General features: G+C 34.2%; 1 protein-coding gene across 2 annotated transcripts in view; it reads right to left on the reverse strand.

Annotated features, from left to right (window-relative positions):
• not (ubiquitin carboxyl-terminal hydrolase nonstop) overlaps nt 1-27476 on the reverse strand; it is a 231675-nt gene that overhangs the window by 54360 nt on the left and 149839 nt on the right. For both annotated transcript variants that reach the window (XM_090411716.1, XM_090411717.1), the window contains 2 exons: nt 14182-14284; nt 6266-6348 (listed from right to left, as the gene is read on the reverse strand). In XM_090411716.1, coding sequence (XP_090267842.1) covers nt 6266-6348; nt 14182-14284 — 186 coding nt within the window. The remainder of the gene's footprint in view (nt 1-6265; nt 6349-14181; nt 14285-27476) is intronic.

The following is a 27476-nucleotide window of genomic DNA, read 5'->3' on the forward strand; positions in this document are numbered from 1 at the left end:
TAAGATCTTTCATATGACAGAACAAGGGGAAAGAGTAAGGACTAGGAGCCATCTCTAGAAGTTACAAATGGAAGTGGTGAGTAAGAAGGTGAGGAGTGGTTTTTTTGCATGGAGGGCAGTTGGACTCTGGAATGCATTGCCTTATAGCAGCAGTTTTCAATGTTTTTTATCTTATAACCTACTAAAACTAATTACTAAAATTCTACGGCACACCATTCAAGTATTAAGAAATATATCAACTGTTTCAAATAAAGACAAAACCCATTGCAACCCTCTTCTCAAAATTCAAATGGAGTTTCAAAAATCTCTTTAAAACTCCATTTATTTATGACACCTTGTTACAAGGTGTCGTAAATAAATATATATAAATCAAGGTGTAATGAAATACAAAAGAATAATCAAAGTTATTTATGATAGTAATTGTTTATTAATTTTTTCTAATATGCATACATGTAACATAAATGTATTTTATTTAATGAACGAGACACTTGAGCTTGGCAGTGTTTCATTATGTTCCTTACGTGAGGTCCGATTGTAGATAGCCATACTGTCAAATTTTCTTCCTATGTTTCAAGCCATAAGCTATTCTTGATTTTTTATAGTGTTCATTGCAGAAAAGCTAGCTTCATACAATTATGAAGTGAAGAAAGGAAGAAGTGCTTCAATTGTCTTTTTTGTGATAATGGGATATTCACTTTGAAGAGACAACCAGAATGAAATAGTATTTGTTGAATGTGTAAGTTTTAATCCTCTGTCATTCCTTATTTCCGTTAGCTCATCGTCTTCTGCAGTGTTTAAATTTGCCAAATGACATGCACTTAAGACATTGTATGACAAATGAATCTCTGTCGCACAACTGGAGGAACCCATAAACATACAACAATACATATCTACAATAATAGATATAATAAATCTATATTATACCAATATAATCATAATCCACTCTTAAAAATTCCGTTCAATGCAATATAAACATTATGACTCCTCGTATACTTTGTAGGTAAAATGAACAAAAAATTTCTTTTACATCAATTTTTATTCCTTTATATCAAAATTCTTGTGACACACCAGTGAACCATTCGCAGCACACCGGTTTAAAATTGCTACCTTATAGGGTAGCGAGAAAAAAATCACATCAGTTTAAGGAGTGGTGTCATAGACTGTGTTGTCTAAGATGGATCTTGCATGATAAGGAGGTCCTGAATAACAATAATAATGAAACAAGCCCACTATAACAGTGTGATTATATACCAGCTTGAGTTTTGAAAGAAGGTGATAAGGAATTAGTAGTACCTTTGACCGCATTGTTTAAGTCTCAGCTCTGGATTGCTCACAAAGGAACAGAAAGAGGGGAAAATAGTTCCATTGCATAAAGGAGGCTCCAAGACAGAGGTAGCAAATTACTGATCAGCATCTCATAACTCGTGGTCAATGTACTGGAGAAGTTGGTTAGGAGCAGAATACAGGAATGGGTAAAGAGAAATGGGATGCTATATGAGGAGGGAATGCCATGGTAAGTTGCTCATATTTTATAATACAATGACAGCTGAGTTAGATAATGTTTACAGTGATACTGGCTAGACTTTGCAAAGGCTTCTGACAAGATACTGCATGAAATTCTAATCATTAAATTCTCTACTCCTGAATAAACTACTCAGAGAGTAGTTTATTCAGGAGTAGAGTCCAGAAGAAGGCCTGTGACCAGTGGCATGCTAAAGGGCTCTGTTCTAGGAACACTACTATTTAATTTGTATATCAGCAATACAGAAAATGATCTGAGAGGAACTATTCAGTTGTTTGCTGATGTGAAACTGGGTAGAGCAATAGTCAAAAATTATGTTAAAATTTTGCAAGATTACTTAAATTAAGGGGATATTAAATCCCACATAGTTTTAAAACCGAATAAGAAACTCAAAGATTGGAATCAGAGAGTTTCTTGCCGAATATAGTAAACTATAAAGTATCGGCGAACACTAGCGTTAGCCAATGCAAGTGATCCTAGTACGTAGTACAATACTGGGCAGCTCGTTGCAAAGGTGGAGGAAGAAGTTCAGATCGCTATTCTGCAAGATGATTTAAATAGACTGAATCAATGTAATGTGGCTAAGTGTAAGGTTATGCATTTTGGGGTGAAAAGATTACCAACCATGTACCATATTCCTGGAATGTGCTCCAGGAAACTGATGAAGTCAGAGATTTGGGAGTGTTAGTGGATAAGGACTTAAAGTTTAGAGGGCACATAGCAAAAGTGGCTAAAGCAGCTCATCAGATTACTTGATTACTGAAGAATACTTTGACGAGCAGAGACAAACAGGTTTTTATTCCTCTTTATCGAGCCTTGATAAGACCCCATCTTGACTACTACATGCAATTCTGATTACCTGGATTTCTTGGCAATGAGGAAGAGGTGAGAGACCAAGATGGTAGCAGGTCTATGGAATAAACCTTACGAGAATAGGTTGAAGATTTGTGGGATACAGAAACTGGTTGACAGGCGGGAAAGGGGTGATCTGAAGGGTTTTTACAGGATTAATATAGGAAATTTTTCAGAACAGCTCTGGTAGTGGGAGAACTAAGGGCCATCCTTGGAAATTGAGCAAGGGTGTGAGGACTAAATTTTTTGCTTGATGAGTACTGAATGACTGGAATGGGTTGCCAGAGTCTGTAGTGGATGCCATGACTTTGAATGAGTTTAAAGAAAAGTATGAGAGATATTGCATGAATATGAGACAGTGCTTGGCATAACATTTAGGGCCTTCCTTAGTGGGTCTATGGAATTGTCCATATAATATTAATAATAATACTGCACAGTTTTATATCATTTAGTTTCTTTAACATGTAAATGCTTTTGCTTTGCAGTGTCATGTTCTTCTGAAGGAGAAGAGATTAATAGAATAGCTTAAGTCCTATAGTCTTCATCCTTGTATTAGCATGCTTCAAACTAGATCTAATATCAATGGCTTTGAGTTTCACAATAGTTGAGTTCTCAGGATGTTTTGCAACTTCTTTAAAACATCAAACTATTATTCAGTGTATCATCATCATCATGTAATTTTGAGCCTTGATCAGTGGTCTCTGTTATAGTAGATGTCCCCTTTCTGTTTTCTCTTGAGGAATCAGTCTGCTCTTGGTAGTTATATGCATTTTTATAGATGCATTATACCAACCTTCCACTATTAATAACTAATATATAACTAATATGTGTATAACTAATAATAACATTTTTATAGATGCATTATACCAACCTTCCACTATTGCAATAAAAAAAAAGTTAAATGTATAAGATCCTGTACGTTAAATGAGAACTGTAAAATAATTGTCATTACAGATGTAATGGAAGCACATCATGATGAAAGTTGGAAAATGTATCGCAAAAAACTGTAGCCTATCAGTTTGAACAAAGTTGTTTGATATCATAAACTGACATCTGTCACAAATGCAAGCTTGTGATATCAACTGTATAAGTTAAAAATGCATAAATGGGAAAATATAAAAATATAGGCATCACAGATTTCAACAAAGGGATAGAATATCAAATTCATGTTCAGATTTTGAAAATTCAGTAATATAGTAAAATTCCAGAAACTCAAACAGGCTCCTAACTAATACATTTATCAAATATCTGTGAAGATGTTAATTCAGTTTTATTTAGGTTTAACACTTATTGAAGAGGTAAGATTAAAAAAAAAAAAAAATTATTGGGGGAAAAATAAAAACATTAAAAATTTTAAAAGTAGCAGTTATATCATAAATAACTAATATGTGAAACAATATGAATTTTTAACAAGAATAAAGAAATTAAGAATACCTATGTATGTATGTATATATATGTATGTATGTATATATATATATATATATATATATATATATATATATATATATATATATATATATGTTTATAATTATTAAGTGACTTAAACCCGAGAAAAAATATAAGAGATTTAATAAGGCAGCCTGGCTGGTAGAGTTGTTAGCGTATTTGCTCTCTAGACAAACGGCTGTGGGTTCCAATCCCGTCGTGGGCATAGATGTTTGCGATTGTCTTTGGAAATATTAGTGGTGGTGGTTGGCGGTAGATGGCCTTGGTGTAGCTGCAGTCAGTTGGTGGATTGAGTGGCAGCAGAGGCAGAGTTGTAGAGCAGGTGCCCTCCGTCGATGAGTCTTTGGACTCCCTGGAGGTGTCTAATAATAATAAGGTTTCACTACTAGTTTCAAAAGAAATGCCGACTTCATCAGGTGAATACAGCACCATGGAGAAAACAACATCTTAAAAATATATTGTACTTTTATTCTCTGCCAATACCAATGTTGAAGGATGACAACATCAAATAGACTGGAACTTAACTTCAAACATCCATAAATACTCTGATGAATTAGAAAGATGTATCTTGGAATCCAAAGAAACAGCTCTCGACCCTACCCATCTAGACAGCAATCTTAGTTACAGCCTACCCGATTCACATAGTGCTGTAACCCAGTTTTGGAGTACTCATGATATCATTCACACGCAAAGTGCTTCATACCAGAGGGGAAAATAGTTCCACTGCATAAAGGAGGTTCCAAGACTGCAGTTGTAAATTACCGACTGATCAGCATATCAGGAATCGTTGTCAAGGTCTTGGAGAAAATAGTCAAGAGGAAAATATGGGATTGGATAGATAAAAATGGGATACTGTATGGGGGACAGCATGGTTTTGTGAAGGGTAGATCATGCTTCAGTAACTTGCTCACGTTTTATAACACAGTCACGGCTGAACTGGATAAGGTAATGGGTTTACAGTGATTCTACTGGACCTTGCTAAGGCCTTCAACAGGATATCACATGGAATTCTAATCAGTAAACTGCAGCATATGGGGATGGATATAGGGTTGATAAGATGGATAGGAGGGTGGTTGATGGAGAGATATCAGAGAGTGGTTTATTCAGGAGTAGAGTCCAAAAGACGGCCTGTGACTAGTGGTGTGCTGCAGGGTTCTGTTCTTGGACCACTACTGTTCAATTTGTTCATTAGTGATATAAGAAAGGATCTGAGAGGAACTGTTCATTTGTTTGCTGATGATGCAAAGTTGGGTAGAGCAATAGTGAGTGAACAGGATGTCAAAATTTTGCAGGATGATTTGGATAGTTTGGAGGACTGGGCTAAGGAGAACGGATGTCAATTTAATGTGGCAAAATGTAAGGTTATGCATTTTGGGGTGAAAAGATTAGCAGCAGTATACCACATTGATGGAACTGTACTCCAGGAGATTGATGAGGCCAGGGACTTGGGAGTGTTGGTGGATAGGGAGATGAAGTTTAGGGGGCACATTGCAAAAGTGGCTAAATCAGCTCATCAACTCACTTGGTTGTTGAAAAATACTTTGACAAGCAGAGACAAGCAAGTTATTGTACCTCTGTACCGAGCCTTGATAAGACCTCATCTCGACTACTGTGCCCAGATTTGGTCACCTAGGTTTCTTCTTGATGGGGAGGAGGTGGAGAGGATCCAGAGGCGAGTGACCAAGATGATAGCAGGTCTATGGAATGAACCTTATGAGAACAGGTTGAAGATTTTGTGGGTTGCAGAAATTGGTTGATTGGCAGAAAAGGGGTGATATGATCGAGACATTAAAATTACTGAAGGGTTTCTATAAGATTAATTCAGAAGATATTTTTGAGAATGGTGATGGGAGGACTAGAGGCCATACATGGAAGCTGGGCAAGAGTGTGGTTAGCAAGGGTGTTAGATCTAGGTTTTTTACTTGGAGAGTGGTGAATGAGTGGAATAAGCTGCCAGCGTCTGTTGTGGGTGCCATAACTGTAAATGAGTTCAAGGCGAAGTATGATAGTCGAATAGTTGTTTTTGACATGTTAGGGCCTCCCGCGAGAGTCTATGGACTTCTTGCAGTTGCCTGTAATAATAATAATACAACTAATGCTTGGACTCAATTTCAAACACTACTACTACTTGTTCTAAACTATGTGTTTGTCTAAAGTACGATATATTTTTAAGATATAAGATTTATATTATATTTTTTCTCGTATTTAAGATACAAGAAAAAATATAAGAATCTCTTATATTTTTTCTCGGTGTTTAAGTCAGTTAATAATTATAAACATGTCATTAAACTGAGTCAATTACTCTTTAAATATATATGTATATATATATATATATATATATATATATATATATATATGTGTATATATATATATATATATAGCTCTCGACCCATATATATATATAGAAAAAAAAAGTACAAATTATCTGGATTATTGCTTGTTCACCTGAGGTGGAAGACTGAAGATGAGAACTAGAGCCCAAATCTAGAGAAATATCCCAGAATGGATCTATAGTAGTAGAGACTGCCCTGAAAATTAAACAGTCTTCATTAATTTAAATATATATATATACACACACACACACACTTAATTTATAAAAACATTGAGTTAATTGAATGTTCTAATTATGAAAAATGTGCTGCAAAACAAAATCTCAAATTGAAATACTTAGTTTTACTTCCCTGTGATAATAAAAACCTCTATAACCTAATTCCTCTTCTAATCTCACAAAGATTTTAGTTATTGCGAAGTCATATAAGTGAAATAGCAACTGCTGAGTAATGGGTAAAAGAACATTTTAAACATTTAAAAGAAAATTTTGAACATTTAAACATTTTAAAAAGTACACTAAAGTATTTCAATGAGAATTGAGAAAGTACTTACATGACTTCTGGATAATACACTGAGTGGCCACTTTATTAAGAACACCTCACCATTTAGGGAAATAGACTATTGTTGAAGACAGTGAGTCATGTGGCTGCAGTTTGCTATATAAATCAGGCAGACATGTCATGAGAGGGTTCTGTTTTTTTGTTTAACTTTTTTTTCATATCAATCCCATATATGAGAGGTCAAAAGACCTATAAGCACATCAGTGCTGTGTGTGTGGTGGGGGATGCCGATCAGGACTGAGATAGAAGTTTGATCTTTTTTATTTTTTTTTAAGAACTGCAAATTGTAATTATATATGTAATTATGGGAACACTACATGAGGAAAGCTGTTCCAGAGGCAAAAAGAATAAAACAGGAAGAGAAGCAGGTTCAGTGTGTTTGCTGTTGCACAGTAAAGGGATGCTGGGCTGCTCTTGTATTAAGCAGTGCAACTGAAAGTGAAGGAATGATAGTTGGAGCAATTCACTGGAGCAATGATCATGGAAGTACCTGTAGAATAGACACAGTGCTGAAACACTGCATCTGTGAAATAGAGGTTAAAGTGAACCTGTAAGAGAACGATCATCAATGAGATGATCCTTCAATGTATTTGTACATAGGAGTTGGTTGGGTGTAAAACAGTCTTTTGAACAAAAGAGAATGCCTAGTTTCTTGGATGATGAAGAGGCTATTGACATGAGGTGTTTATACCAGGAGAGACTGGAGATAAACTCATCTCAGGGTGCACAGTTTGCTGTACTCTATCACAAATGGGGGTACAGGAGCAGATGACCATCCTAGGTCCCAATGCTATCAGCTACGAACAGGAAGATGTTGCTTCAATGGGCATGTGATCACCAACACTGGACAACTGATGACTGGAAAAATGTTGCTTAGTCTGACAAATCCCAGTTTGTAATGTATTATACTGATGGCAGCAACAAAAAGACCATGGACCCTTCCTGCCAAGTAGCAACAACTCAGGCTGATGGCAGGGGTGTAATAGTGTGGAAAATGTTTTCTTGGCACAAATTAGGTCTCCTGATACTAGGTGAACACCACCTGAATGCCACAGTCTATCTTAACATCGTCACTGATCATGTTCATCCATTCGTGGCTGCAGTTTACTCACCGTCAAATGGAATAGGTACCTCCAACAAGACAATGTGCATGCCACAAAGTGAGTAGCTTGCTGAAGTTATTCAAGGAACATGATAACAACTTTCCTTTACTTCAGTGGCCAGTTCAGTCCAAATTCAACACAATAGAGCATCTCTGGGATGAAGTGTAACAAGCAGTTTACAGCAGCAATGTGCCACCATCCCATCTGCAACAACTGGGTGTTGTCATTGTGAGAACATGAACAACCATCTTAGAGAAATGTTTTAGACAGTTGAATCAATGCCACAGAAAATACAAGCTGTTCTTAAGGCAAAAGGAGGTCCCACTCATTATTAAATGCTGATCCTAATAAAGTGCCACTCAGTGTATGTTGTCTTTGTTATCCCTATAGAGTGAGCTTTATAGATGAGTTAAAACTCGACTCCTTTATAAGTTTCTTTCTATGCCTTATGAGAATGGAATGAACTTTGGATTATTAGGGTATATTAAATTATCCAATACAAAAAAAAAAAAAAAAGTTTTACTGCATACTACAGAATGCGAGAAGTTACATTCTCACTTCTGCAAGTCATACACAAAATTATGAATTTATGAAATTTATGAATTAATGAAAACATCTGTCTTCATTATAAGTTTCCCTAAGTATCTATTACATTAGAAAAGAATGAATACTGAAATACATTATTGGAAATGGCTGCATTTAACATGGCTCCAACATAGACATGTTGCAAGACTTGTCAATAGAAAAATTTATTTTTCTTTAAGTTAAGGGATATTACATCCCACATTGTTTCATAGCCGAATAAGAAACTCAAAAAGTTTCATGCCGAATATAGAAACTATATAAAGTTTGGCGAGTCCAAGTGTAAGCAAATCCCTGGATCTGTTATTTATTTCCTATTCCCTCAAAGATACATTTTTAATTGAATACTTAGGGTAACTTGTAGTAAATTTAAACACCTTCAATAAAATAAGCAGTGTTACTGAATATTTTCTCAGCCATCTTTTTTTTTTTTTTTTTTTTTTTTTTTTGCACAAGCATATAATAATATGAATAAAATAAAAAAGACAACATTGAAAACTCAATATAATCACATTACATGATATTACTTTTATTAAATGAACTAATTTGACTCTGCTTTTTCAGGATTAAGCTCACAAAAATATATTTAAGAATACATAAAAGATCACATTTTCTAATATGCTAATATTATAATACAAAAATTAATGAAAAAAAATTTTTCTCCCTCTTTCTTCTCTTCAAGAAGTGAATTTTGATTTGTTGAAAACACCACTAATTATGAAAGCAGTCATCTTGAATGAATTCCATTTAGAGCAAAAAAAAAAAAAAAAAAAAAAAAAAAACCACCAACTTTCGTACAGCTAGTCAAAATTCGAATTTTCATAAAGGTTATAAAGCATGTTTTTTCAATAGAATTTTATTTGTGAAATTAGCATTTGTGAAGTGCCTCGAATATCTCAAATGTAATCAGAACTGATTTCAAGATATATATTCTCATATGAATCTTTTTGCTTTGCATAAATTGTGTGCTTTCTGTACCCAATGACTGCATTATAACTAACTGTTATATGTATTTTCTGGCAAAAATTTGAAAGCGGTTGTTAGACAAATGAGTTTAGTTAGTTACTACGTTTAGTCTACAATCAGTCTGTTTTGCTTGCATGCATATAGCAGAGATTCTGTGAGAGGGGGAGTGTTTTTTGTTATGAAGTGTTATTCCAGTTGCCTCTAATTGCTGAATATAGTACAATAAAACTACTTGCTTTTCTTGCTTCTGCAGTATAGCATCTGTTGAGTTTGGAATGTTTTTCCCGGCATAGGAATATTTTTATTCCAGCCTTTGAAAACGACAGATGCAGTAAACATTTATCTATTCCTGAATAAAAATGAATATGTCTATGCATTATTACAAGTGACTGATCTACAACAAAACACTAGCATATGCAAGATATCTATTATTGCTAAGACAACAAAAGAGCTGCTGACAAAAAAAAAGTAGCGAATGTAGGATTTGCGAAAGAGTGGATAATTCTGATGATGATCGGAATTCTATTAGTTTAAAAAGTGTATACTGATTCTCAGTAAGCAGAAGAAAATTCTTAGAAAACCAAGCAAAATTTAAATAAAACAAATAAATAAATACACATAAGTACAACAAATTTTACAAGACAATTTGCTGCTCCAATAATCAACATGTATTTTACCACACCTAAATGAATCACCTGATCAGCATTATTCCTCCCTATAGTTATTTACTGAGCTACCAAATTATTGCATCAGTCTTCCTTCTTTACCACTTCCTTACATGGGAAGTGGTCAAGGGGTGTCTGAAGGAAATTTAGGGAAGCAATCAGCTATATTAACACAAGAGCTGTATAAAATAAGAAATTCAGTATAAGGAGCAGAACAGAAGAGCTATAGCCACGATGAAGAAGGAAAAAAAAAAAAACAGACTATAAAAAGCTGATTCAATAGAGCAAAGGAAATGTGAAAGAATTCTGAGAGAGAATTTTCACGACATGGCAAATACAGGTATCCTTTGCTTAATGTGGGATTTAATTAACACAGCAAAATTAATTGCAACAATCCCTTTATACAGGGTGTCCCAAAATTCATGCAAGATTTAAATTTAGCGCCATTTGTGTGGTAAAGTGTTGCCAATGAGAAAAAAAAGACAGCATGACAGCTGACAGTTCAGGGTTATTAAAAATGGAGTGCTACATGAAAGAACAACGCTTGAATGGATTATGGAACAACAACAAGTGGATGCTTATTTTTTGAACAAAATCATCTTCAGCGATGAGGCTCATTTTCATCTTGATGGCTTCGTTAATCGACAAAATTGTCGCATTTGGGGTTCAGAAAATCCACGAGTGATTGTTGAGAAACCAATGCATCCACAACGTGTCACTGTTTGGTGCGGATTTTGGGCTGGAGGCATCATCGGTCCATTCTTCTTCAAAAATGCAGCTGGTAAGGCAATAACAGTTAATGGTGCTCGCTATCGCGACATGATAATCCAGTTTTTTTGTGCCTAAATTGCAAGATATAGATGTGGACGACATGTGGTTTCAACAAGACGGTGCCACATGCCATACAGCCCGAGAAACAATTCAATTACTGCACGAGTCATTTCCTGGTCATGTAATTTCCCGTTTTGGTGATCAGAATTGGCCGCCCAGATCATGTGACTTAACCGTGTTGGACTTTTTTCTTTGGGGTTTTTTGAAGTCTAAGGTTTATGCCAATAAGCCACGACCACCCACGCCTTGAAGGAGGAAATTGAGTGATGTATCAACGAAATTCAGCCACATTTATGCAAAACGGTCATGGAAAATTTCGACAAAAGAGTGTGTATGTGCCAGCAAAGCCATGGAGGCCATTTACCTGATATGCTATTCCATGCATAACCCCATACTGTATACTTTATGAATCATTAAGAAATTACAATTTTTAATTAAAAACCTGTGTTTTCTATCAAAATTACTTCTTGCGTGAATTTTGGGACACACTGTATATACATGGTAAGAGTTTTAATTAACGCGCCTTTAAATTTACCACCCCAGAACATGCAAGCCTCGAGGAGAGTTTCCTGGCCATGTGCATGACGACGTCATTCCATCCCATTAGGCATTAAGAGTAGGTGTATTACAAGCTCCAATTGTTCTGCTGCATTTACAAATTACGTTCTTCATAAATTTTACAGCCCATTAATCATGTCGAAGAATAAGAGCAATCCCACATTTCACATTAAGTGAAAAAAACAAGGAGGAAAGTAATTCCCTTAGATATAAAACTTAATATAATTAAAAGATTTAAACGTGGCGAAAGCAAAAGTAAGATTGCCATCGAATTTTGTTTTAACGAGTCTACGATATGGACTATTTTATCCAAAGCTGATGAGTATTGCGAGCAAAGGTAAAGTTGCATCTACACCTGCAAGTATGCAATGCACATATAACAGAAGTGCTATAATGGTTGAAATGGAAGATCTGTTGATTATTTGGCTGGAAGACTACAATCAAAATAGAATTCCGATTAGTGCCTATAATATCACAGCCAAAGCTCTAAGCCTCTTTTCAAGACTTTAAGAGAGTAAATATAACAAAGACAATTCAAAATTCACAGCTAGCAAAGATTGGCTTGAAAATTTTAAATCTAGGGATGGACTAAAGAATGTGAAAATAACAGGTGAAGCTGCAAGTGCATTTCCTGCTGAGCTGTAGAAAATTATCGAAGAAAATTATTATGATTGCCACCAAATTTTCAATGTAGATGAAACTGGCCTCTATTGGACAAAAATGCCATCTAGAACTTTTATATCAAAAAAAAGAAGCAGCACAGCCTGGCTATAAAGTATCAAAAGATCGCTTAACTGTTATGCTTGGAGGGAATGCTAATGGAGATTTTAAATTGAAGCTGCTGCTTGTCTATTGAACTCGGAGCCCAAGGGCTTTAAAAAGATGTAATAAGAACTCTTTACCTGTAATTTGGTGGGTGAATCAGAAGGTTTGGATTACCCAAAGTCTATTCAAAGATTGGTTTAAGTGTTATTTCTGTTCAGGAGTTGAAGCTTATTGCAAGAGAAATAACTTAGCTTTCAAAGCTCTTTTGCTTTTAGATAACACGCTTGGTCACCCAAATTCTCTTAATGATCTGTGTGAGAAAGTTTTATTTTTTCCATCAAATATGACATCATTGCTACAACCCATAGACATGAGTGTCATTGCAACTTTCAAAGCCTATTTTCTTAAAAAGACATTCTCAAAGGCAGTAGATACAACGATGGGAGAAAATGTGATTATGCTCCAAGAATTTTGGAAAAATTGTAACATTAAACATGCAATTGAAAACATTCATGACTTGTGGGAGCAAGTGTTTTCTAGTTGCATGAGAGCTGTTTGGAAAAACCTTTTGTCAGAATGTGCTAATGACTTCGTGCATTCTGGTTTTGATGGTGTTGATGCAGAAGATGTTAAAGAATTATTGGATTTAAATTCAAAAGAGTTTTCAGTGACAACAATCTTCTTGAAATTGAACAACAACATGCATATGAAGACAACAAAAAATGGAATGTGAAGACGAAGTTCCAAAGGAGATAACAATCAAAGAACTGGATGGAATATTTTGCAGTTTAGAATCGCTTCACAAAACACATCATTGCTACAACCCATAGACATGGGTGTCATTGCAACTTTCAAATGGATATGGATCCAGATGTCAATTGAAGAATGCTTGTTTGCTGAGGTCTAGAGAGTCATTTTGCTTGTTATCGTAGAATTTATGCTGATAAGAAAAAAACGAAAACTGTTCAAATGACTCTTGATAATTTTTTTTGATAAAAAATTGCAGTAATTAATGTCAGTACAAGCATTTATTAAACATTTACTTTGCATTCATTCATCTTTCCTAAAGAGTACCATATAAAGCGAATTATTAATACAGTAATCAATCATGGACGAATTGTAATTTTTACCATTGATTATTATATTTAACATGATTATGATATATGCGTTGACATCGAGGGATTAATTAATCACGTTAATCAAGGGATAACTATATAAGAAAGAATGAATGACCATCTAAGGATAACCATGGTGAATATTTATGGTAGGAAAGTGTAAAATGCACAAGAAAGGTCGATATCAAACCAAACACGAAATTGATATGAAAGCAGAAAAGTTAGCAAGCAGAGATGTGGTGAGTCTCCATAGACCATCAAATCTGGATAAGCAGAATATGCTTTAACTTCATCTTATACTCAAAATCAAGTAAGTACACATGAAGGGATGAAGAAAATGAGTAATTTAGCATACTCATCTTATGCACCTTATCAAAAAAGAACATGGTAATTTGTGAACTATCTACAAACATAACTTATTTCAATTTCTGTGACTATTAATTATTATAGTTCTTTAACTGATATTTACATAAAACTAATGAAGTGCAGCCCTGCGCCTACAGTCTGATAACTGAATGTTCAAAAGCCAATCTGTTTTTTATGGGAAAAGAATCTGTTTAAGACAAATTTAGCTTTCTGGCAAGTGTTGCATGCAGAATCAATAAGGATCCCAAGGATGTTAGAATGATGGGTGTAAATCATAGTTTATAGTGGTTTAACAGTACACTTCATGTGTGTGTATGTGTGTGTTATGTTCATATTTCACAAAACAAAATGGTTTTCAAGTTGATAACTATTTTCTTCATGTATTAAATTTTGACCTGAATGAAATAATTATAGATCAAACAAATTACCTAAGATATCAGTACAATTTAAATTTAACATTCACATTTATGACCAATAGCGACAGCTGCAAAATTATCAAACTATGTATTTTAGACTTACTTGCAAGCTTGACATATGACATCAGATTGTAATCCACCGGTAAATATCTGGTCAATAATACAGTTACAGTGATGAGGATTACTACTGGACAGTCCATTGGTACCTGAATTTAATTACGATCATATATTACTTTATGAATTGGCGCATAAAGGAGCTTAATTTAAAAATACCGATTACCAAACTCTTGTGAGCATAAGTAATAAACAAAATTAAAGATTTTACATATTATTTAAAAATAAGACTAGATCTAATCTATGAAAGCTACTCATAAATACACCAAATACAATACAATTTTTTCAGCCTGGTGCATAGCTACTCTAAGTTAGAGTAGATATTGCAAAACTACTGCAGAGAAAGAAACTGCAGGTTTGAATCCCAGGTTTGAAACTCACATGCTCTGGGGAATGGATGTTTGTGATTGTTTTTAAGTGGGAGATTTCATCACCCAATGTGAGACTAGCTTTGCTCATTGGAAATTTGAAATGGCTTGAAAAAGTTGCATGTTTGGTCTCTAGAATAGGGTTTCAAGATTGTATAAAAAATAAAACAAAAAATAAAAAAATTAAAAGTTATATAAATTTAATTTTAAAAATCCTTAGCTCACTAATAATACTAAAGTACTATAGGGGTTTACAACCTTTCATGGATGAGTCACATATGTTTATAAGTCATCCTTGACAATGAGGAGTTGATCCCATTAATTTCTTTTCTTTCTTATTTAATAGCTTCATCTAATGTTTTACATTAACCACTGCACTATGTAAAGAAGTTAATAAAGAACAGATTATTATTACATAATATCAACCTTTGGATATTGAGGAGTGATAATAATTTTGAGCACTGCCCGTGGACAGGATGCAGCCCGAGGTGTGATTTTGTGCAGCTCGCCTGTGGGTTTTGATTTTCACGAGTGAAAAAAATAAAATAATAATTTGAATCAAATAGGTATTAGATGTTTTAATTCTATCACTAATCGATAATTGAGATGTTGGTAATTTTATATGGTGTGTTTACATCACTGTATACCCACGTGTTTTTCAAATATTAGATGTGTCAAAGAAGCGTTCTTATATTGTTTTGTTCCAACTCGTATGCTCTGGCTGCTCGCAGGGAATGTGAGCATGCGATTAGTGTTGTTCATTTGTTCAGCTATCGAGGTTTTGTCACTGCTGCTCAAATTATTAGATACGCATTATGCTGCAGCCCTCGGGTAAATCTTTTTTTTTTTAAATGCAGCCCTCGGATTACCCAAGGTTGGACAGCCCTGCAGTAGATGATGCCATTTACTGTTAATAAATATATTAACAGTAAATAAATATAAAGAAGAAGCTGAAGCAGTCCAATGGATAAGTATTCAAGTTCTCAAGTATTCGAGAAACATGTTCTTCTGATCAGAACAGACACTCTTCATGGAATTGGGTGTGCCAGAGCCCCATTAGCCAGCAATTTTCAGGGTTCTCTGCAGGGTTTGATGCAACAATCCAAAAAAAGTGGTAGCAAAAGAAAACTTTGGTAAGATACCTGAAAGTTTTCTGGGTATGATGTAACCATCCAAGTGGGGGGGGGGGGGGAAGAGGATTAGGCAAAAGAAAAATTTTCATGTGAACATACTTCAGATAAACATCAACAGCACTTAAAAAAAAAGATGGAAGATTTTTACGCAAAAATAACATCCACACTGCATGCTTACAAGAAATGAAACTAAATCAAAATCTGAAGCTTCAAATCAAATAATATTCAACATTAAGGAAAGACAGACCTGATCGTTCTGGCAGAGGTTTAGCTATACGCTTACAGCAGTGGAGGAGCAAGAACTTGGATGGGGGCCCCCAAGTGCAACCTAGTTTTGAGCCCCCCCCCTTGTTCTAAATGCTAAACGAATGCTATCAAATCAATTTATTATTAATAAAAACTACTTGTCAATCAATTGTTTCCCTAAAAATAAATCTCTATTTTTAGCCTTTTGCAGTCACAGATAACCATCATAACTCATTATTGTTTATTGTGGAATTTAAAATAAAATGCAAAATATAATATTATTTATTAATAAAAAATAATAGGAAAAATTACATTGTATATCTTATTTATTGCAGAAAATTCATGCAAAATTTACATAAAAAAATATTAAAATTTATTTTTAATAATTATTAAATGCTGTTGGAACATTAGAACAAGTATGTACATACATTAGAATTGTAAATACAAAAAACGAAATTGGAACTTTTCTCGCTTTATGTTTAGCAAATTTATCAGTAATATATTCATAATCTAATAACTGAACTACATCATTTTCTATGAACATCATTGACAAATTAGTTAAATGCAACTGAGTTAATGAATTTCGTAAATAATTTTTAACACGTTTCAAAACCAAAAATGAATGCTCACCACTAGCGTTACAAATAGGTATTGTCAAAAAAAATTTTAGAATCGTCTCTACATTTGGAAATGTAGACTGCAAACCCCCAATTAATAACTTGTACATGTCAACAGGATCGGTGGTATTTTCTCCTTTTATGAATGCAATGAAATGAATAATTCTATCTTTAAAATATTTAATGTCAATATTTTTATGATAATTTGCAATTATTCTGTCCACACATTCATTAAATTCAACATCAGTCATTTTAAAATCAAAAAATAATTGAAAATCCTTAGTACATCAGTATAATTAGTGGTTATCCTAGATATTTCAGAAACGAGTACGTCGCAAATAACATTATGCACATTTATTACGCAATTTTGTTTTTCAATAAAATGTGTGTCTCATTACGAGTAGTTTTTTCAAATTGTAATTTTCTTCTTTTAAACCTGTCCGCCTTGTAGTTTCGGTTTTCTGTTAAAAAGTTGGCATCGTTCTCAATTTCATTGAATTGATTCCTGACAACCATGATAAATTTGAAAAGTGATTTCAAAAGATTTGTTCCTAACAATAAATTGTACTGCATTTCTTGTAATGATTTGCTGGTATTATTTATTCGTTGTAACAACTTATCCCATAAAACTGTTAGTAAAGCGGTTTCATATTCATTAAAATGTACTGATAGTTTCCTTGCCTCCAATTTACTCATTCATTTTTCATTGTTGGACATACTAATTTGAATTAGAGCTTCTTTAACATTTTGATAATTAGATTTTAATACTGAAACTGCATCTGCTCTTGATGCCCATCTACTGTCAGTTATTCTTTTTATATGTCGAGATTGAACGTGTCATACATTCAATGAGTATATTCCATCGCTGAGTGGACGTTGAGAAATATACATATAAATTTTGAACAAATTCAAAATAATGCAATGCACAAGATCAGGATTCTGCAGCACAATTTCCTATTAAATTTAGGTTTATGCTAGCACATGGTACATAAGTTGCTGTATCAATATGATGTTTTATTCTAGCTTGCAATCCGCTGTATTTTCCAGCCATATTTGCTGCAGTATCATACGTTTGACCCCTACAGTTTTTATATCTATAGATAGCTCTCCCAAAAAATTTAATACAATCCATTCTAAGTATTCAGAATCAAGATTTTTGATTTTGAGGAATCAAAAAAGCCGTTATTTTATATTTCCATATTTATCAACAAATCTCAGAATAAAAGTTAATTGATCTATATGAGTTATATTGGGAGTAGAGTCTACAATAATGGAGTAATAAATTGCTCCTTGAACTTCAGAAATTAAATATTTCTGAACTTTGTTGCCCATTAAATTAATAAATTCATCACATACAATGTGCGGTAAATAATTCACTTTGCCTCTACCTGAATTACTGAATCTTTGCAAATGACTTTTCAAAAAAAACTATCGAATTCCGCAAGATACTCGATACAACTTGTGAAATTTCCCCCTTCAACTGGAATATGTGGTCACGAAATGCTAATCCCAAACTGGCTAATAATTTCACAGTGGCACTCACTCGTTTTAAAACAGTTTGCTAATACTTTTGCTCTGAATCAATTTGCTTTTCCAAGTGCGTATCAATATGCTCAGTAATCGATAATCGTTTTTGGAGAGTTAACAGTCAAATCACTCTCCCAAAATGATAATCGTTTTTGGAGAGTTGATTTGAAATGACATGGAGAAGATTCGTGTTCTTGCAAGCTTAAGGCTAAATTTCTCCAGTCGTTGAACCATGCTGAAAATTTTGTTTGTAATTCAGAAAACAGTGTGCACACATAACAATAGACACATTTACTTGTTCCTGAAAATAATAACCATTGACGAAATTCTTTGGTGCCATTTACATTCACGCAATAGAAATTAGATTTGGAAATATTTCTATAGTAAGGTCGGTTCCTATCTGTATATTGCACTTGAAAAGTTGTAATATCTCCAGTGTTACATGATTTATTGATTAAATAGTATTCTATCATTTTATCAGATAAATGACATTTCATTGGGAAAATCACAATGGTTTTCAGTTTTACTACAGTCTCCTGAAACTATGCAAAATTTGTTTTGTTGTTTTGATTGCCCTTCGCTGTTTTGTTCTTCATTAGGAAGATCTATAGCACAAGGTTTTCATCCTTCAGATTGTTTTTTGATCTTCTCTTCCTTTTCAATTCCAATTCCTCTTCAGAGTTATTCTGTTCTTCATCAGTAATATGTATAGCGCAAGTTGTTGATCTTTCTGTATGTATTTTGATTTCCTTTTCAGTTCGCTCAGTTAAAAATTTAGCCAGCGAATTTCTTTGGTGCAGCGTATATTTTCCTTTTCTTTTAACCTTTTGCATTTCTCAGCTCCGCTCTGAAATCTTCCTTTCATGGCTAAATAAAATAAAAAATACTAAGTAAATTAAAGCAAAAATAATAGTAAAATAAAATTAACTGAATTTCGCCTTAAATTGATTTTATTATTTAATGGTATGATTCTAATAATCGACTAAAATGCAGTGGATTTTACTGTCTTGAATGGATCCTTGCTGTTGATTCTAATAACCAGTGATCACAATAAACAATGCTTGCTGTATATAACATAAACAATAATATAATACATGAATACTTACTTGATAACATTTCTTTTACAAAAAAGTGACACTAAAACACCAACCACACCAAAATTAAAGCAGTTAAGAACTTTTTATTCGTTTGCACAATTTGCAAGAGAAGATCAACTGCACTTATTTGACTGGATAGTAGGTACGTAAGCACACAAAGAATTTTCATTATTATTTACTACTTAAGATATTTTCTCATGGTCGAAAGGGAAATTTTATTGGTCAGTTATTAAGTAGTAAAAACTTTTACTATAACATTTGTCATTCAACGAATGGCAAATTATCTAGATGAAGATGGTATCTATGACTGAGGTTCGTAGAATGTATCTACGGAGACCCCTGACAATCGGAGACCCCAAGTGCACGCTTCTTGTACCTGTGCGATGGTCCGCCTGGCTTATGGACCAAACACATTAAATATAAAGAAAATATTATTTTTGACTCAAGTAGTCAAAAATAATACTACCACAATGTATTATTACAATAATCAACGCATATCACCCAGATAACACAGATATAAATACAGAACTACTTAAACAACTAAGTCAAACAATGTCAGACCCAACTTGGGCTCCCCAACTAGATTGGAAAGGAATACAAATAGAAGACATAATTGATGATCTAAACCTTGAGATCATAACACATGCATATCAACAAGCAAAATACATATCGGTCAAAACCAATAAGCACAGAATCAGCATTAGACATCACAGCAGTAGATTATGAAACTGGAAAAAAAAAAAAAGGACTTGACAACAACAAAGAAACATGCTATAAGAATGAATATTGTTGAATCTATAACAAACTTATAAAGTCCATGGGAATAGTTTCTTATAGCAGATAGTTTGCTTAAATGAATTTCTTTAGCATAGTATTATGTCTGTGGTACTCTAGTCAGGACTTTTCAGTAGTTTGTTATAGTGGTGTATGATATAGCAAGAACTGAAGTGTAATAAAGGCTAAAGTGTAATAAAGTAGTTGCACTTTGTAATAAATTACAAAGTGCAACTATTATAACATTGTTTAAAGATTGTAAAGCTAAATGGGGTGCTTAAGGGTCAAAGTTGTATAACTGAGAGGAGATCTCCACATAGCCTTTAAAGGAATGCGGAGCACCGACCAGGGCTTCTGACCTAATGTCCAACCCAACAGGGCGCACCACGAGAAGGTGAGGCGCCCTGTTGGGTATCTACCTGGCTACTGAACGAACGAGGATGGGCTGGCAATTTGGGATTTAGCCGACCAAATTGTATTGTATTCTTACTTTATTCTTACTTATTCGTACAACATGTCGGCTGGGGCGCCCGGTTAAACAAGGTCCCTGTTGTTTTCGTCAGGGAACCAGGGCAAACAGCGAAAAGTCAGCTACTGGAACAAATCTGAAAACAAACTCCAACTCAACATCACCAGAGTTAAAGATCGGTACTATCAACATAAGAAGCCTGAATGGCAAAGAAATGGAGCTAGCTGAGGAATTAGATAAGTACCAGATTGACATAATAGGGGTGACTGAAACAAAAAAGACAAAAACTGGTAAGATCTTTCTGAGCAATAAATACAAAATGTTATATTCAGGCAATGACAATCAAGGAAAAGAAGGAGTAGCCATAGTATTCAACACAAAATATGAGGCTAATCTTCTTGAATGGCAGTCAGGTAGAGTAATGTGGGCAAATATGAGAATGGGGAACTGGACAATGAGACTTATTTGTGCCTATGGTCCCACAGAAGGTTCTACTAAGGTAGAAGTGGAGGAATTTTTTGAGGTTTTAGAAAAAGCAACTGACACAATGAAAAAGGAAAAGTTGGTCCTTGCTGGGGATCTAAATAGCAGAGTAGGAAATGATTGTGAGACATACAAAAATATTTTTGGAAAATTTGGAGAAAAGAGCAAAGCTAATAATAATGGCAAATATCTGTTGGATTTCTGCTCAGGACATGGACTGGTTATTAATAACACCATGTTCCAACAGAAAAATGTGCACAAATTCACATGGAGAGAAGAGGCAAGGAATAAGTAAAATCTCATTGACTATGTTATTGTTGATAGTGATGTTTTCTCCCTGGTGCAGGACACCAGAGTGTACAGAGGATTTGAAATTGGAAGTGATCACTAGTCTTGAGCAGGATAAAATTGAATTTCATATTGAAAAGAATGACATGTAAGAAAGTTTTTAAAGCGAATAAAAGTTGAGCAGCTCTCAGTTGTGAACTATAGACTAAAATACACAAAGATTATTGAAGGAAAAATGATAGAGTTTGAGAAAAAGAACCAAACCTTGGAGATTCAGTAGCAAACCTTGAAGAAAACCTGATTGATTCAGCCAGAGAGGCATGTGGTGAGGTTGTCTGAAAAGATAGAAAAATCAGAACTCCATGGTGGACACAGGAAATTAAAGAGGCAGTGAAGGAAAAGAAGAAAGCATATCAAATGTTCCTGGCAAATAAGTCAGCTTGTACTCTTAGAGAATACAGAGACAAATGTAAGAAAGCTAAACACTGTGTAAAACTAGCTAAACACCAGTAATGGGAGGACTTTGGCAAGAACATAGAAAATAAATATCAAGAAGGTGGCAAAATATTCTGGAGGTTGTTGAAGAAGCTTAACAATGGAGGAAAGAGTGCTGTAAAAGGAGTTAGAGATGAAAAAGGTGGCATGAAAATGGGAGAAAAAGATATCCTTGAAGTATGGAATAATTACTTTGAAAAACTGCTAAATGAAACAAGCAATGATGAGAGCACAGTGATAAAAAACACTGACCAGGCATGCAGTGTTTTTTTATCACTTCAAGTATGGATAGAATACCTATCCATACTTGAAGTAGAAAAAGCCATCAAAGGCTTGAAATGTGGAAAGGCAGCAGGAGTAGATGATATTCGACCAGAAATACTTAAGTATGGTGGTATAAGAGTCTTACAGTGACTGCACTGCATAGTTCAGAATGCCTGGACAGAGGGATGAATTCCCAATGATTGGAGTACAGCTCCTATAGTACCCATATATAAAAAGGAAAATAAAACTGAATGTGAGAATTACAGAGGCATTTCCCTACTGAGTGTTCCTGGTTAAGATATATGCAAGTATACTTGAGAAATGGTTGAGAAGAATTGTGGAAGAAAAGCTTGGTGAAGAACAAACTGGATGCAGGTCAAATAGAAGCTGTTAGGATCAGATCTTCACTCGACGACAAATAGTGGAGAAATCATGGGAATATAACAAAGATCTGTATTTAAGTTTTGTCGATTTGGAAAAGGCATATGACAAGGTGCCAAGAGAGAAGCTATTCAATACGCTACAGTTATATGGTGTCAATGGGGCATTATATCAAGCAATACTTAGTCTTTATTTGAGTTGTAAGTCAGCAGTTAGAATTGAAGGAAGTACAGGAAGATGGTTTAATGTTAAATCTGGTGTGAGACAAGGATGTACATTATCCCCTGAGTTATTCATTATCTATATGGATCACATTATGAAGGAAAGTGGTATTAAAAATGATATCAAAATTGGAGATGTTAATATCAGTTCTTTGCTTTATGCAGATGATGTTATACGTCTAAATAAATCCACTACAAGTCTGCAAGATTCTCTGACTAAATTGAATAACTGTTGTAATAGATATGGTATGAAGGTCAGCAATAAAAAGATAAAGACGATGAAAATAGGTAGAATCGTTGAAAATGTCAACTGTGTTGTGAATGGAGAACCTGTGGAACAAGTAAAACATTTCAGCTACTTAGGCACGATTTTTAGTGAAGATGGTAAATTAAATATAGAAATAGACAACAGAATCAACAAAGCTGGTATGGTAGGAAGTGAATTGAATAAATTCATGTGGAATAAGAGAGAAATTGGTCAGAACACTAAATTAGCTGTATACAAGATAGTGTTGAAACCAGTTTTAACTTATGGATCTGAGAGCTGGGTCAGAAGTAAAACACTTGACCAAAGACTAGAGACTGCAGATATGAGTCCTGAGAAAGATTATAGGTGTGAACAGATGGCATCAATGGCAATATCATAAAAAAAATGAGGATATTAGGAAAGAACTTGACATTGTCAGCATCCAGGAATGCATTAGCAGAGCTAATCTCAGGTGGTATGGTCACTTAAACAGAATGGGCAAAGAAAGATTAGCAAAACAAGTGTTCTCTGCCAGGTTGGCAGGAAAACGACCCAGAATAAGACCAAGATATAGGTGGATTGATACGGTGCAATGTGCCTTAGATGATAGAAATATAAAATCTGATAATGATAATATTGGAGTCTTGACAAGTAACAGACTGAATTGGAGGAAAATTGTAGATAGGAAGCTAGTAATGATGTAAATTTTTCATATAGTACTATCATATCCTATATACCCCTTATGGGTATATGGCAGAATTTGATGATGATGTAAAGATAAATTTGAACTGCAGTTAACTAAAAAAATTCCTAAAAATTTTATGATATGCAAAAAAAATAATATTCTGTGAGTGTGAATTGAAAAGATATTTCAACTATTTCACAAGTGTTTAAATAGACAAAGGTAAGATTAAAAGAGGGATCATATAGGTGAAAAAAGTATGATATACCTAATAATATAATAGAGAAGAATCTTGAAAGAGGGAAAACCCTATGCCAACAAAAAGAAGGCAAAATATTATCACTACACAAAAAAACTGGCTAATAAAAATGTTTTTCAGTTATATACTTTATATCTGCAGTTGTGGCTTGAGTACTGGAAAGACTGTTTAGGTTAGGAAGAGTGATGGAATGAATTTAAGAAATAGAGAATTCTCTATGACTGTCAGCATGGGTGTGTAATGGTACATCTTGATTTAGCATTTTATATGAAAGTGATGAATGTACTGAATAAGAGGGACTAACAAAATGATATATTTGAAATTTGCAAAGACATTTGATATATTACTGCATGAAAGCTAGTATACAAAATGGCAGAAACAAATTGCAAACCTACCTTCATTGGTATGTATAGTATATGAAACAGCAATGTGCCCATCATCCTTCTCAAAAAAACTGAAATCATAACACTATCATATTGAGCTCATAGTTTATGCTCCAACACACAAGATCTTAAGCAAGAACTTCTCAACATCCAATGTATTATGCAACTGAATGTCTTCTCAAAACAGACTTTAACAACATGTTTTTTGATTCTTATAAACTTCCCTCCAACAACCCTGAAAGTACAAAGAGTCTCAATTCCATATATTTCTGGCATTTCCAAACCAAATTGAGGAGTCCTCAAGAAATATAACGTGATATCTACATTTATTCTGTTCAAACTTTTATTGTGGATTCCTTCTTCTACAGATAAAGGATAAATTACTTATCTTTAGGATAAGTAATTTATCTTTAGGTTAAATACAGAAGTTTACCAAATTCTCTGTGAATTCTAAATTTCTTATTTCAGATAAACTGGACATTCTGTGAGAAAAAAATTAAGTGACTATCAATCCTACATCATTAATAAGAAATGTGGCCTAGCACAACATGGAATTGACACTGATCACAGAATATTCTGGTCTAGATCATGTTTAATTCATTGATACCACTTCAAGTTCAAATGTTTACTTTGAAAGGAAAGTGCCAAAGTTTTTATCCATCATTCTAACTTGAATCCAAACAAATGTCTCTATTTATCTTATTGATAAATTTTTTTCTTTTTAATGCAATCAATATATATATTGATTGTATTAAATTTTATATATATATATTGATATATATATATATATATATATATCAACTGCTACAGCTTACACATATCGAGTTGTTTCTTTCATACTATTATGCAGCTCATACTGTTTTAAATAACCATTGTTAATGTTCTACCTTGTACTTCCTGCCACTGATGATAATCCATGAATTTCAGGTTGAAATATTTGGTAATTAAAGTTCATTATTTTATTTCCTGTGCATACACATAATCTAGTATTACATTTATGGCACAAGTATCTTCGAAGCATTATAACAGATTAGCCACATGGAGAGGAAACTGGTTGTCTAAAAGATACCAGAAAATTGTGCATCAGTGGCATGTCACAATGTCCTGTTCTTAGATCACTATGCGTTAATGTTCAACATATTTGTTATGCTGCTTTGATATAGAAAACTGACAACTAAAGAAGTGGTTGTGCAACTAAATAAGGCCTTGATTAGACTGTACACTGTTTCCACCGTGATGAGGAAAGTTGAGACAGATGACTGATTAATGCAATATTAGGACTTTGACTTGTAGATAAATGGAAAATGCCAAGGATCCATCAGGCCAGTGTTAGATCCTGAATGGAGAGCTTTACAAGTAAAATTCAAGTAAAATTTACTTTACAAGTAAATTCTTTATTCAGGATTTAACATAATAAACTACTACTAATTAAGGAGATATCTGCACATCGGCTAATAATTATGAAGTATTGTTTTATGTTTTGTAATAACGTGTAGTCCATGTTTGCCATATAGTGAGAGTTATTGTTAGGTTATTTGTAATTCCCAAGTAAGCTGTCTAGTACATTGCGAAATTCTGAGAAAAATTATAAGTAGTAATCCGGAATTATCGCATATAATCTGTACGAGTCGAGCGTAGCGATGGAGGCTATACCTACGCAGAAAAAAATTACGTCAGAGCGGCTACCTAGAATAATGTAACCTGACAGGTTAGGGAGAGTGTAGGATCACCCAAGGGGCATGAACGATGGGGTTCGTGGGTGAAAACCACATCGAGTAGAGGGCGCCCGAATAGGGCAAATAAAAGATGAAGCACGCCATTTTAGGAGCCTTTTTAACCTTTTGATCTTCGGTTGCGGGATTCGAGTTTTAGGGGGAGTTGGTCGGAGGATTTGTGAGAGAGCGGTGGGCCGACTATGATAATGACGGACGGCAGGTTCTTTTCTTGAGAAGGCTTGAAGATTTTCAAGCAGAGCTGATCGCGATATGACAGCCTATGTGGAATTGAGCCTTAGCAGAATGTCCCATTGGAGAAAGTTTCCAGCGGAGCAGTAGACAGCACGCAACAGTCGGAAACGATTAGAAGAAAAGCGTAGTACATCGCCAGGTGCAAAGACGGCCGAAGAATATGCAGTAAGGTAATCCAGACCTACATGAGATGGTGGCATGAAATCTGAAAAGATCCGGTAATGTAAAAGTTTTCGTTCTATGTTAAGATTCGTTTAGAAGAACAAGAAATTTGTGTGCATTGACTAAAGGACACTAGTAGAGAACTTTTAGTGAGAATTTGACTGAATTAATTAATCCCTTGTGGAACGAAGAAGAGTTGTTAATAGGCAGTAATTTGTGAATGGCTAGACTTGCTTAAAAATGAAATTTAGAATTAAGATAATTATTGATAGAGTATTAATGAAACTGTTCAATGCGTATTCTGTGAATAACTTGTGAAAGGAATTATATGGTAGTAGTATTATGCTTAAACCTAATCTTATCCTTTCATAATTGAAGGATTTAACTTGCTCTGATTCATTGTGATTTAGTATAACCCTTAACTTAGAGTGAATTTTGATCCATTGAGTATTTAAACTTACATAACTGTAAATGTTTTATGTTTTCCAATAAACATGCTTTGTACCTTATACCTGAGTTATGCCTGATTACGAATTCAAACCACCACTTATGAAATAGAACCTTTTTGGCAGGAAGGAATTTAGATATAATTGCTTAAGTGAGATTCGGTCCACGACTGCTAACTGGATCTGCACAGCGCTAGCGTGAGATAAAATAACTGGGTGTATCCCTTTAGAATTTAGGAATATTTCCCTGAACAAGAGTCTCTTCTGTTATAGGATATTGGCTGGCGCAGCAAAATATAAATTTTCCCAAAATCCGAAGAGGAGATAGATCTGAATTAATATCTTAAGGGCACAACAGTAGATTAGAAGGAGAGTTATTATAGAGGTAGAACAAGATATAATATAGAGAAAGCAGCGACATAACAATAGAGTAGCCAGTAGGATTTTGATTGTATAAGATTTTAAGTAAGCAAGGATAGATTCAAGAAACAGTAAATTAATGTATAAGAAGATAACAACAGACTAATTAAACTAACATAGAGAAATTACAATTTAACACCAGTATGTAATCAGCATCTAGGAATAGGAGATTGTTGTTCTTATTGCTTTCCTTTTCTAAAGTAAACTGGATCCTGGGGTGTTGATTGTTTAGATGTGTTAAGAAAATGTTGATCGTATTCAAGCTATGTGGCCAAATGACCACAGTAGTGTAGCCAGACAGTGGGTTTATGTGGTGCAGAGTTAAAAGTTTTTTTCTTCAAAGCTCCATGAAGAA

Source organism: Typopeltis vanoorti, chromosome 21 (assembly GCF_054136105.1).
Source record: "Typopeltis vanoorti isolate ZY-2024b chromosome 21, IOZ_Tvanoo_1.0, whole genome shotgun sequence".
NCBI classification, from domain to species: domain Eukaryota; kingdom Metazoa; phylum Arthropoda; class Arachnida; order Uropygi; family Thelyphonidae; genus Typopeltis; species Typopeltis vanoorti.